The sequence below is a fragment of the Camelus ferus genome, chromosome 11 (genome assembly GCF_009834535.1).
Source record: "Camelus ferus isolate YT-003-E chromosome 11, BCGSAC_Cfer_1.0, whole genome shotgun sequence".
In the NCBI taxonomy this organism is placed as follows: Eukaryota; Metazoa; Chordata; class Mammalia; order Artiodactyla; family Camelidae; genus Camelus; species Camelus ferus.
In genome coordinates this window covers 34999127-35012486 of record NC_045706.1, presented here as the reverse complement: position 1 = coordinate 35012486, position 13360 = coordinate 34999127, and the positions used below count along the sequence as shown (strand labels likewise).

The window sequence follows — 13360 nt, the reverse complement described above, 5'->3', positions numbered from 1 at the left end:
CCAAAGTAGATAGAGGTTTGTTTTGAAAGAATTATAGATGTTGCTTTATGGTCAAGGAGTGAACTTCAATCAGAGTCATAGAAAACCCACACAACTTTAAAGATAATTTTATTGATAAAAGCACCATGAGCTTGGACTAAGGAAGGACAGTTCAAAATGAAAAAAAGCCTCTGGGCCCCCAACTTTCTGTGGGCAGGAAGAAGCTGAGAGATCTATTCAACTATACAGGGCAAGCAGTTTCTGATGGCAAAGGAAGACTGGACCAGAGAGGTCAACTGGACCCCAGAGCAGGGAGCCAGGAACAATGGTCTAGGAAACTACTCCCAGGGAGAAGAACCAGACTCTAGCGGAGAACTGGATCATCAGAGTCAGGATGACACTGCTTGGCTGGCTTTCAGAATCGCTACAGACCAATGACTGTGTGCCTTCCATTTCCCCTCTTTTTGAGCAGAAGTATCTATCGCAGTTACCCTACCTCTGCTTCAGCATTATGTGTCCTGTGTGTTATTTGTCTCTCTAATCCACAAACCTCCAGGTGAAGAGGAGCAGCATCTGAAATGCCCCATCCATATATGGGTCTAGTATATATTACTAGATATTGGACCTTAGAGCCAATGCTGTACAGAATGATAATTTGAGGGGAGGAAGTAAGCGTATTTTGCATGTCTCTGTGTGAGGATGTACGTGTGAACTGTTGTGGCCAGAGGGTGGATTATGATAGAATGTTTCTAAATATGACTGTCGATAATTCCTCCCATGCCAGTCACCCCTTCCAGTAAGAAATAGAGGCTCTTTCCTCTTCCCTTGGGTCTGGCTGGCCTTGTGACTTGCTTTGGCCAAGAGAATACAATTAAAATGATATTCTAGGACTTCTGAACCTTGGCTTTAAGAGGCCTTGAAGCTTCTGTTTTCTTCTTCTTGGGATCCAGTCACCGTGCAGAGATGCCTGGGCCGGACCGCTGAATGATGAGCGATCACAAGAAGGAGGGAGGCCCCCAGACATTTCAGGTACTCTATCTAAGGTGCCAGACATGTGGGAAATGTCATCTTGGACATTCCAGTCCTATCTGAACTCATAGCTGAACGCAACCACATGTCTGACCCAGCTGACATCTTGGGGGAGCTGAAGAACTCTCCAGCTGTGACCTTCCCAAATTGCAGAATTGTAAGAAAAGAAATGGTGGTTGTTCTTTTAAGCCACCACGTTTATGGTGGTTTGTTATGCAGCGATAAATAATTGAAACAGTTATCAACTGGTAGGATATTTTCTACAACTTTAGCTTAACTCAGTGGGCTATGAAGAGGTTGCAACAGTGTCAGACAAAGAAGCCAAGTTTTCAAGGAGATTAAATTCCATAAAGGCTGGACCCTATATGCCATAGTCATTGCTCTGTCCACAGGGCTTAGCACTGTACTGGCATGTAATACACTCCCAAATATTTGTTGATTGAATCATTAAGTGACTATACCATCAACGTAGAGAAAAAAGCTACCGTAAACAGTTTTTATCATGCATTTTATCTTTCCGAAAGGTTTTTTGTTGCTTTTTGTTGACAGAAAACGTGATACCTCAGAAAGCAGAAGGATGTTCTGAAGGGAAAGATTTGTAGGAGTGTGGCAATGGTTAACCTTGACTCCTTCTCAGTGTCCCTCCTATATCTAGACAAATGGGGTCTACGCTGTGAAGGACCTGGTAAATGCCCCATATCTGCTGGTAACATAAAAATTATTATTTGTTTCTGTTATTGAAGAGCTAAAGGGCAAAAAAAAAAAAATGTGTTCCATAGGGCTGGAGTTAATATTAAGGGGACCAATATTCAATAGCCAGTGTTAGATTGGAGACTAAGATAGTAAAGCTGTCTTCTCCTGTTAGGTCTTTTCCTTTCTAGCAGTCTCTAGTCCAAGTCACAATTCCTGAATGCCACTTGGGCACAGTGAGTGCCTGGCCTACTCTGTGGTTCTCCTGGAAGCACCGAGCCCAACCCTTATTTCTCTGAGAGTAGTAATTTCATATGGCACACCTCTCTACTGAGATGTGAAAGGAGACACTAGTGCCATCTGAAAGAGCTCCAGGAGAGATGTGGTGCATGAAGAGCTTAAAGACAATAGTGGAAAATTCTCTTTTAGGATATGGTTGCTTGTGTGATGATAGTGGTGCCTTATGGAGAAATGAAAGAAAGAAAAGAAATTTTGTAAGCAAAACATCTTTATTTGAACAGCAATATTTGTAATTAGGATAAATGAAATAAGGGAAAAGCGTTCAGACCACTGGAAGAATAGGATGGTTTAAATTAAAACCTATAATTATTAGATATTTTTTATCCTGTATTATTTAGGAAACAGTGGTCAAAGAGATAAAAAGAGAGAAGATTGCTTAAAAATTAAAGCCATTGATGTAGACCTCTATTTGAAAGGTCAGTGTGTGGGAGATGAGAAAGGCATGATAGCAATCAGTGTCCAACAAAAGACATTTTAGCAGCAGGACCTACAAAGAGCACATCAACTATTTACATCACCCACATCAAGTTGCTGATCAGTTCACTTATCAACGAAAATAAGAAAGGAATTTTCTTTGGATATTCTTTGGGTGCAGTAACAATACAGTTTTGGAATCAGTTGTTAGAAACTATAATTAAAGCCGGTTTATCATGTTCACTAATTATTCTATATGGTTAGTCTCCCTGAAGCTTTATATAATTCTCCCTTTGTTAGAAGCTTCTGTTTCTCCCCAGGGCATTCTGAATCCAGACAGGTAAAGAACTGCAGTGTTTAGAAACCAGTGTATTGTAATATCTGTACAGCCACGCAGATATTTGCAATTGAACTTGAAAAAAAATTCTTTAAACTTTCTGTACATTAGAGAGGGTCAGTTATTTAGAGGTTTCAGCTCTACTACCTGGGTAAGGAGATCTCTTGGGTAAAAGTGAAGAAAAACAAAAATTGAGAAAGGTTACTAAAAGGTGTTTGTGGGCCAGTCTCATACTCTAGCATTTTAGTGCTGGTGATGCACACCCTCTCTGCTCCAGAATTACTTTGTGCAACAGAAATTGAAAAGAATCCTCTCTCCTCATGCCTAACACCAATAGGACAGGAATGAATCCATTTTTTCCCCCCAGGAAGTGGATTTCAGAACTTTATAAATGCTGTGAGATTAATCTTCAGATAGGGTAGGCTCCAGGGGAGGGCTGAGTAGGGCAGTGCTAATAACAGGACCTCTAGGGACAAGACCAGCAACCCTAGAAACAAACGTGGGACATTTTACCGCTCCCCAATCACTTGCCTTCATTTAACTTTATCTTCATTTTCCCTTTCCTCACCAAGCAGCTGTTGATACTCAAGGAGCATAGCTTTCAGGTTCTTGCCACGCAATCTAGGGGAACACTTAGAACAGGGACCTCTTATCCTTGGTTATTTGTAAAATAAAGAAATCTCTAGCTTACACTAAGCTGTGTGGACAGGATTTTCATCTTTGGAAACCAAATGGAGACCGTTCTCCTACTCTTTCTAGGTTGCTCTCCATTTCTTTTTCCATTTGTGGCCCCTCCTTCCTCCAGGCTGACCAGGACCATGCACAAAACCAGTCTCCAATAAATACTAACGCTGAAGATTCAGCAAGTGGCTAACTCCTGCAGAGTTATCTTAAAAGGATGTTGTATATAAATTCAAAGGTTTATGGAGCCTCAGAGATCTCTAAGAACAGTATAAATATCCCTGGTTTAATTAGAAGTCCTGGAGTTAGTAATGGTCTGTGGCTTCTCAGCTAGCTCTCTTGGGGTTTCTAGTCTTCAGGGGCTGCCTGCAACTATGATGTGCTCATATACCATCTACTTTCTCATCACTGAATAAATCCTCTTTAGACCTTTGGAGGCATCTACTCACAGTTACTGCAGTACACATGCAAAGAGATCCCATTCTTTCTTCCAAAAAACCACCCAGTGCCTCAGCCTAGGTCTCAACTTAAATACTTCTGGACTAAAATTCTCCTTGAGTTCTACTTCCCAGGGGAAATAAGGAAGGAATTCCTAAGCTGATGTTGATGCCCACTCTCTCCAAACAGATGGTGGACAGCTAACTTTGCAGCTGATCCGCGTCGCGGTAAATATGCTCTAGTTCTCAGCATTTCTGAATCAGCTCTCTCACGGGATAAGTCAACCAATCCGAACGGTAAGCAGACTTGACAGGTTTGTTCTGGGCTGAAGGCCATTGACTAGGTTCTCTGACCAGATAAGTCACTTGGCTGAGTCTACAGTAGGTGGGGCGCGCTCACCAGCTCGGAGGTAGTGACTGAGTTTGTTGCAACATCGTTGTATTCAAGCAGCGGGCTGCTGCAGGAGATACCCTTTTGCCCCGCGAGTACAGCCCCAGAAGGATTCGCCCTAAGGGGAAGGGCACTAGCGGGGAAGATGCGCCAGAGCTCCAGGGCCCAGTCCCTTCTCCCACGTTTGGGAAGGCACAGTGCTAGCCGATCCAGAGCTCGGATTCTCAGGTCTCGGCCCTTTAGCTTGCTCTGTGTGGGTAGCAGGCGAAGGGTGCGACCAGCTTGGGAACTCTCGCTCTGAGATCTGCAAGAATCAGCGGCGGCGGTAGCCAAGGTGAGGGGAGGAGGGGGCATGTGCCTGGACGTGAGTGCTTGTGTAACCAGCTCCTTAGACGCCAGCCCCGACAGCGCTCCGGCCGGAGGCTCGTCTGAGCCTGTTTTTCTGCTGAGACCCGCGAGGCTCTGGGGTCTCGCTGCCCGTACAAGGCAGGAGCACCCCGGGCAAAGGAAGCGAAGCACTTGCCTCTTAAACTCTCAAATGGGAGTGGGAATTTGGAAAGTTCCCCAACTAGGAACACACGTGACCTCCTCCTGAAAGTAGTTCCGACTGTGGCCCGTGTATCCCTCCACCTCTTTTTGAACCCTCCTAGGGCTCCTCGGCTCCGCCCACTCGCAGGGGCTGCAGCTTCCTACGGTCCCGTACCTCTCACACTCCGGGCCAGCAACCCCGGACGCGAGCGTGCATCGCCTGGCTGGGGGAGCGCGGATTCTGGCCCCAGGGCGATCCACCCAGCCAGGTTTTCACAGCGATCCAAAAGGGGCGGGGCGAGGAGCTTCTAAGGATCGTGCTTGAGTTCGACGCGGTGAACCTAACTGGAACCCTAAGGGGAGAGATGCTCGACTCTCCAAGGAGCAATGCAGGGGGCTTCAGGGTGCATCCCATTCTCAGGAGTCCGCTTTCAGTCCACCTAGACAGTTGTCGTTTGGGAGCTAGAAATCCAGGGGCGATGTGCTCACACTCACCGCGCTCTAAGCTTTCATTTTTAGGGCCAATGAACCGAGTTGCCGGGGAAGCGGGAGGTGGGGCGGTGAAAGGGAGCCGGATGAGGTGATATGCACTGGAGACACAATAGGGGGTTGTTCTTTGTACTGAGACTGACACCTTGAGGACACGGGTTAGAGGAGGGATTTCTCGGCAAAGGCTGCTGCAGTCAAATCCCTGCGAACGACTGTGATCAAACAGCGGTGCAAAAGGAGATGGAGGCTGCAGGCCGTGCCGGAGAAATCTGGGGGCGGAGGTAGGGGGAGGGGTGTCCTCGCTGCAGGTACCGTCCCTGCGTTTCCCTGCACACTAACCAGCGCAATCACCTGGTCTTTTCCACCTCTGCACAGGTAATCTCAGACTCAGTGTCCGTGACACTGTTTAATGAACCCTCCTCAGCCTTCACCTTCACTCCCCCTGCCCCGCTCGCAGCAGCCTACCCAGCTTCTGGGTGGCTTTCTGGGCACAGGCCGTGGCTCAACTTGTCCCCCTCACCATCCGTTGCTGCAGAAGCAGCCGCGGCAAGTGCAGCTACAGGCGGACGCCTCGAAACAAGCCCGAGCGAGCCCTGGGCAGTCACACTGGGCATGCTCAGTGGCGCCTGCAGGTTGGGGACTCGGCTCTCCCACCCGGAGCCGCCGCTTCTGCCCCCTCCCTGCCCTGCCCTCCCCCGGCGCGGTCCGATCCGCCTCCCGCCTCCCCTCGGGCTCCCCAGGCGCCCGGGCTCCCGGCGCGGCGGCGGAGGGGGCGGGCAGGCCGGCGGGCGGTGATGTGGCGGGACTCTTTGTGCACTGCGGCAGGATACGCGTTCGGACGCCGGGACGCGGCTGCGCTCAGTTCTCTCCTCTCGGAAGCTGCAGCCATGATGGAAGTTTGAGAGTTGAGCCGCTGTGAGGCGAGGCCGGGCTCAGGCGAGGGAGATGAGAGACGGCGGCGGCCGCGGCCCAGAGCCCCTCTCAGCGCCTGTGAGCAGCCGCGGGGGCAGTGCCCTCGGGGAGCCGGCCGGCCGGCGGCGGCGGCAGCGGCGGCGTTTCTCGCCTCCTCTTCGTCTTCTTTTCTAACCGTGCAGCCTCTTCCTCGGCTTCTCCTGAAAGGGAAGGTGGAAGCCGTGGGCTCGGGCGGGAGCCGGCTGAGGCGCGGCGGCGGCACCTCCCGCTCCTGGAGCGGGGGGGAGAAGCGGCGGCGGCGGCCGCGGCGGCTGCAGCTCCGGGGAGGGGGTCGGAGCCGCCTGTCACCATTTCCAGGGCTGGGAACGCCGGAGAGTTGGTCTCTCCCCTTCTACTGCCTCCAACACGGCGGCGGCGGCGGCGGCACATCCAGGGACCCGGGCCGGTGTTAAACCTCCCCTCCGCCGCCGCCGCACCCCCCCTGGCCCGGGCTCCGGAGGCCGCCGGAGGAGGCAGCCGTTCCGAGGATTATTCGTCTTCTCCCCATTCCTCTGCCGCCGCTGCCAGACCTCTGGCTGCTGAGGAGAAGCAGGCCCAGTCGCTGCAACCATCCAGCAGCCGCCGCAGCAGCCATTACCCGGCTGCGGTCCAGAGCCAAGCGGCAACAGAGCGAGGGGCATCAGCTACCGCCAAGTCCAGAGCCATTTCCATCCTGCAGAAGAAGCCCCGCCACCAGCAGCTTCTGCCATCTCTCTCCTCCTTTTTCTTCAGCCACAGGCTCCCAGACATGACAGCCATCATCAAAGAGATCGTTAGCAGAAACAAAAGGAGATATCAAGAGGATGGATTCGACTTAGACTTGACCTGTATCCATTTCTGTGGCTGCTGCTCCTCTTTGCCTTTCTGTCACTCTCTCTTCTAACGTGGGAGTAGACGGTGGCGAAAAATTTCCATAGTTTGGGTGACTAAATGTTAATTTAATCCTGGTCGAATTTCTAGATCATGCATATTTGGTGCCTCTTTTGGGTGCATTGAACCTAGGGTGTGTTCGGCTAGACGAAACTCGTGCCTGATTCCAAGTGTCAAGGCACCGATGGGTTTGGTTTCTTAGTCTGTCTATGGGGTCTCTTCCTAAGGGCTATTGTCCGTTAATGCAGAATATAGTACACTGTCAGTGGATTAGTGAGCTCGGTAATCCGGTCTACTAAATGAACAGAAAAGTAGATGCTTTGAGGTTGAGCATATTTCGATTAAATCTTGGCTTTAGGCCTTAGATCAAGGGTATAGATCAGATTAAAATGAAAATTAGTGTTGCACGTACGCATATTGCATCAGAATCTTGCAGTGATTGTTTTTAGTTTCCTGGGTTGCATTGATGGATTTTTTAAAAATATGAGTTGCGAACTGATTTGCATAACTTTAGAGGCAGAATCATTTCAGCATATATGGTGCTCATTTGAAGGCAAAAGTAGGTTTGTGTGTTTAAACTAAGTTAATTACAACTTTGAACTGCATTAAGAAGTTTTGTAGTTTGAAATCAGTAGTGCCATGATATAGCTTATAAAGTACTCTTATTAGATCTTTGTTAAATTTGCCTTTTTTCTCGCTCGTGTTGAGGTGATGTGGGATAGGGCATGAAATTTACAGTTTAGTAGCGTTTTATATTCAGTGCTCTTGTCACACGTAACAGAATGGAGTTTGAGTAGGTTTTGATCCCAGATAATGTTTTGTAGGTTCAAGGGTATTGTGTGTAGCCAATGGTGATCGCAGAGATTTAACTTAAGTTTCACTTGAAATTTAAGTATTACACTAGAATTGCTACTCACCTTATTTAGGTTTCAGGTCTTCTGAAACCTTTGGGTATCCGTTAATTTTACCCTGACTTATTTAGAATGCCAAGTGTAATTTACCAGTTAATAACCAGAAATGCTGGCAAGAATGGATTACTCCAGCTTCAGATTGTAGGTGTATTTGCTTTTTTCATATGGTATGTTAAATTTACTGAGTCAGCTTGTTGAATAAGACAGAAACCCAAGAATTTCAGCCGTTTATAGTTTTGGTTGTATAAAAGTTAGGCCTTTGTACTTCAAAAGATAGTGGTTATCAAAAGGCATTAATCTTTGCAGTTTCAGATGTAATAAACTGGTTTTGATCAAGGATGGGAATAGAGCCCTCCTTTTTTTGCAGAATGGAAAGTATAGGAATTGAGCATTACTGGTAGGCCAGTGTATAAAGCATGAAAAGCAGGATTAAGTTTACTGGTCTGAGGTGACTGAAGCATTTTATTGAGGCTTCTATTAAGACCAAAAATTCGATGATGTGAATTGTAGGGGTAGCCAATACTTAGTTAAAACTATGTAATTGTATGAATACTAATAGAGTATTCTTAATAAAAATGGTTTGTTAGCAAGTGTCAATGAATATTTTGCCTAAAGATAGAGTGACACTAAAGTGTCTATATGTCCAGGTAAAAACTGTGGGAAAGATTTTTTTTTTGAAGAAAATGTTTTATATCTTAAGAAGTTTTATTCCTTTGGATTATGTGGCTGCACATAAGTGCACAGCTAATTTTGCCCAAGTTTTTGTTTTGAAATGAAGATAAAAATTACTGATGAAGTAGCTTTACAACACACAAAGCGTAACAGTTTTCTATTAAGTTAAAAAATAATATTTTAAAAGACTATTTGGAAATTTTGGAGTCTGCATTAATTGTAAAACCGTATTGAGGCTGAACTTGACTCGCTTGCCCAGAAGATAATTAATTACAGAAAAACTCTTCTGATTTGTAACTTATTTCAAAAGTAGTTTACTATTGGTGTGAATTGACTGTCATCTAGATATATAGGAACAAATTAATTAACTGTTTATTTAACTTTTTAAAATAAGCCCCCATTCAAAAAAATCTCTAGAATGCAGTTTGGTAGACATACTGCTTTTAATATTCAAAGTATGTTTATCCTATTTTTGCTTTACCCATTTGATTTAAAATTTTCAGAGTTGTAAGATTAACATTCTGTCAGATTCTTATATGTGAGCCATGAGCTGATTGGCCATTTCTCCTTTGATTTCAGAATATGTGTACCTCTGTGTATGAAATTTATGAGACTTTAAACTTTCTGTACAATTGTACTTTTAGCTATGGTATGCATAGAAAGCAGTATCATATATTGCATCAAATGACTAATAACACTTAATTTCTAGAGTTGTGGTTTTATTGAGCCAAATGTTGATATGAAAAAAATCACTAAGGAAAGTCAGTAAAGAGCTTGTTTTTTTGATAGTTGCACTTCCAATAATTTTGATATACCAAAACAGTTTGGTTTGCTTGGTTTCACTTTAGTGTTTTGTTTTTATTATGGGGGGAAAATTAAAATGGCTATTGAAGGATTTGTCTTCAGCAGGTTGCAATATCTGTTTCAGCAGCTAGCTTTTTTGAAGTTAAATTCCTTTATGAAAGTAGTGATTGGGAGTGTTTTTATCTGATAAAGATTAATAATGAAGTGATTTCTCAGAGGAAGATTGAGGACCATTATCAACTTATTTTTTTGTAAAACTGAATTATTCCAACAAAAATTTGTTGGTTGGGTTTTATCCTTAATGTTAGTCTGAAAAGTAGTACTGAACATGGGACTAAAAAAATTCATTGTCTTTAGATTTCATGGAAACTTTAGGCTTCTGTTGTATTTTTCTTGTTTGATAAGTTTGCGTCTTTTCAAATATTAACCTTCATAGGGAATGTTTTTAATTTGTAGAGAGTACAGTGACTTGTAGTTTGGCTGTATTATCTTTTAAGATTAGTGATTACTGAAATGACCATATTGTGAGTTTTTTTTAAATCAAAGATTCTAGTCACAATTTTTATTTTACACTGTATTATATCTGCTAAGTTGTATTTCTTTACTGAACGTTTCTGAGCCACCTAATTGCTATATGATAATTTACAAACTTCATTTTCATAAAGCTTATTCAAGAATAAAGCGCATCTGAGAGGAATTTACGGTTTATATGACTCTTAATATAGGAAAAGGAAATTTTATTGCTGTTCATTATAAGTTTACACATTAGTACAGTTATCAATGTAGATTTACATTGTTTATAATATAATAAAGACTAGATGAATAAACAGTGAAATATGGGGAGATATAAACACCTTAAATTTAGTTTTAGAAAGAATGATAGTAGAGAAAGATACATTTATGTATATTACCTTTTAGAATTTTATTTTAACAAGATGAGAAAGGTAGCTGGTGATATTTTAATTTTTGTGTAGAACAGTATAGTATCTGCTTTTTCTTATTAACCACAAAGAATATGCAAACCTCTTAATGTTAAAAAATTCCTTACATTTTGGAAGTCTTCAGTACTGATTTTCAAATGTTCTCATTTGAGATTTGGTCCATTTGCTGTTTGTTCGTTTGGCAATAGCTTAATACTTTTTAACAACTTTTAAGCCACTTAAGAAGTAATCACTTCAGTGACTTTTAATGTAAGAGTATTTATTATGGGAAAATCAATTCACAAAGTTTTATCATTAATTCACCCTTAGTAAGCATTCTATTTTAAAATTTTTACCTCAGTATTATTAGTGAGACAGCAGTATAGGAAATGTTTGTATATTAATATTGTATGTGAAATTGGAGTTTGTAAAGAGAAATTTAGAAGTTTGCATGCATATGACAGTTTTTCACTTACTTGAGTGAGATGTTAGAACTTGCCTGTACTCTAAGGATTTAGCTTCCAGAAAATATGTTATTAATGATAGTATAAGAAATTTCTTTGGTATATTTTTCTTCTGTAGAGGCCATTAGTTCTTAAGTTTTATTTCTATTTCATAAAACCCTCACTCTTACCTATGCTCCTCTCTCTTTTTGTATTAGATAAACTTGATTTTAAGTCAAGCCAGTATTGGAGAATTCTTTTGTGGCTCGATTTCATTAAGAAAAGGTGTTAGGATTTATTCTAAGGATAATGACTTCAGGCATTTGTATCACCTTGTGAGACTGGGGTCAGAACTGATTTCAGTTAAATACTCAGTTTTACAATATTAAATATTCTGTTTCACAATTGCTTTCTGTCTAGTTTTAAAATTAACACAGTTGCTATCAGAAATACCAGTAATGTTAGACTGAACAACTCTTAGTTGGTAAGGATTTGCTGAGCAAACTGATGTCCTTAATTGTTTTAAGTAGGCCATATTACTGCCACATGTGGTCTTTGCCAGGTGTTGGTCTGTGCTTCTCTTTCTAAATATCAAATATGTATATGCACTTACTAATGTAAAATACTTTCGTTTGTCAGGAAAGGGAAATTAGTATATTGGATTTGACTTTTCACCTATCCTCTAATATTTTGAACTTTTTTTTACTGGTTATGGAAAAGGTATTAGCAACTTGGTTCTTTTAAAATAATTTGCACTGGAATGAAAAAAGGTGGTTAGAAAAATATTAATGTAAGAATAGACATAATTTAGGGGTGAGTTAATTTTGGATGGGAATTTTTAATTTAGTTCAATATAGCTTAAGGCAGATTCTCCTTTTTTTGCAATAGTTTGTACTAAGAAATAGGGAGAAATCTTCAGAATATTAGATACACACTTACTGGTAGTGTTGAGAATATTGACAGATTTGAATACTGTGGCTACACCTTCCAACAAAAGAATATTCTTAACCTGTACATATTGTAGAGAAGAAGACTGGTTATGTATTATATTTTAAATGGTTATACATTCAATTATCAATAGTCATCACTTCAAGTATGGACAGTGAATCTAACTTATAAGTGTTTGAATACTCTATGGATATGTAAGTAAATAAATACAAAATTAGCAAACTATAGTAATAGTTCTAAAAAATGAACTTTCTTCCTGTTTTCTTTGAAGAAGAGATCACTTTGTGGCTGTTGTTTTATAATTTTCAAATACAGCTTAATCTGTTTAAATTACATTAAAATATTGGGTATTAGTTTTATCCACACATTGTGTGTACATTGTTTCATTTTAGATTTTAGGGTGGCAGTGTAGGCTCTGGAACCAGCTTCCCTGTGTTGGTATCCTGGCTCTGTCAGGTAGTGGCTGGATGACTTTGAGTGGGTACTTAACTTTTCTCAGTCTATTTTATCAGTGAAATGAGGATAATGGTACCCACCCACATGAAGTTTATTTTGAAGAATAAATGAAATAATATAAATAATTCACTTAGCATAGCACCTGCCACATGGTAAATACTTAAATTGTAACTGCTGCTCTTAAAAATTATAATTTCAGATTACCCATGTATGAGAAATTATGTTTTCATTTATGGGAGGAGCAGTTATTGCACCTGAATTTCCTCAGTTTTGGATATGTTCGTTATTTTAATTAATTCAAGCTATGAGTATTTTTTAAAATAGGGGTATTCCTTTAGGAGCCCTGAGTTTAACATGTCTGTGATTTTGCCGTTTCATTGCAAATAATTTAAAACTCTGCCCGCTCATACTATTGACCAAAGAAAAGTTAATCATGCTAATATTTGCTTTGGAATACTAAGGAAGGATGAAAGCTTTCTCTGTTCATGCATAATGAAGTAGAAGTTTTAAAATAAAAATTTATTGTAATAAATTTTCTTCAGTGTTAAATATATGTCAACTAAAACATTGTTTTTATTCACAAAGAGTAATTTCTATCTCAAATGAAAGAACGCTTGATATATGATACAACAGTTATTTAAACCATCTATCAATAAAAGTATCTCTGCGTTTCCTTTTAAGGTCAGATTCTTGGAAGAGTCATACAATTTTGAATGCCAGATTACATTTATTACAATATAATTTACACTTAATATAATCTGGCTACAAATTAATACAGGAATTTCGATTTAGGTTAAACCTTTGTATTATTGTGTCCCATTTTCACATTTGATGAAGATTCTCAATATAATTTTAGGCCCTAGTAATGGGAAGAAAGAGCCAGAGGATTGCTTTCTTCATTTATTTCTTACCAACTATGGGGAAGGATGGAATAAGCTTGAGACCTGCCTTGTAAAGGCCATTGCATGTGCATAGGGATTAATCTTTTTTTTCTTGCCTGTGCTGGTCTCCCAGCTGTGTCATAGTACACTCAGTTGTGAAGCACTTGATCTCTAGTGAGTTTTTTTTGCTTATTTGTTTTACACTGCAGAATGAATCGTGCTGTAATTA

At 41.6% G+C, this 13360-nt stretch overlaps 1 protein-coding gene across 1 annotated transcript in view; it reads left to right on the top strand.

The window, feature by feature from the left end:
* Positions 1–6120: 6120 nt before the first annotated feature.
* PTEN (phosphatase and tensin homolog) overlaps positions 6121–13360 on the top strand; it is an 89163-nt gene continuing 81923 nt past the window's right edge. The window contains exon 1 of the mRNA XM_006188914.2: positions 6121–7053. Coding sequence (XP_006188976.1) covers positions 6975–7053 — 79 coding nt within the window. The 5' untranslated portion in view covers positions 6121–6974. The remainder of the gene's footprint in view (positions 7054–13360) is intronic.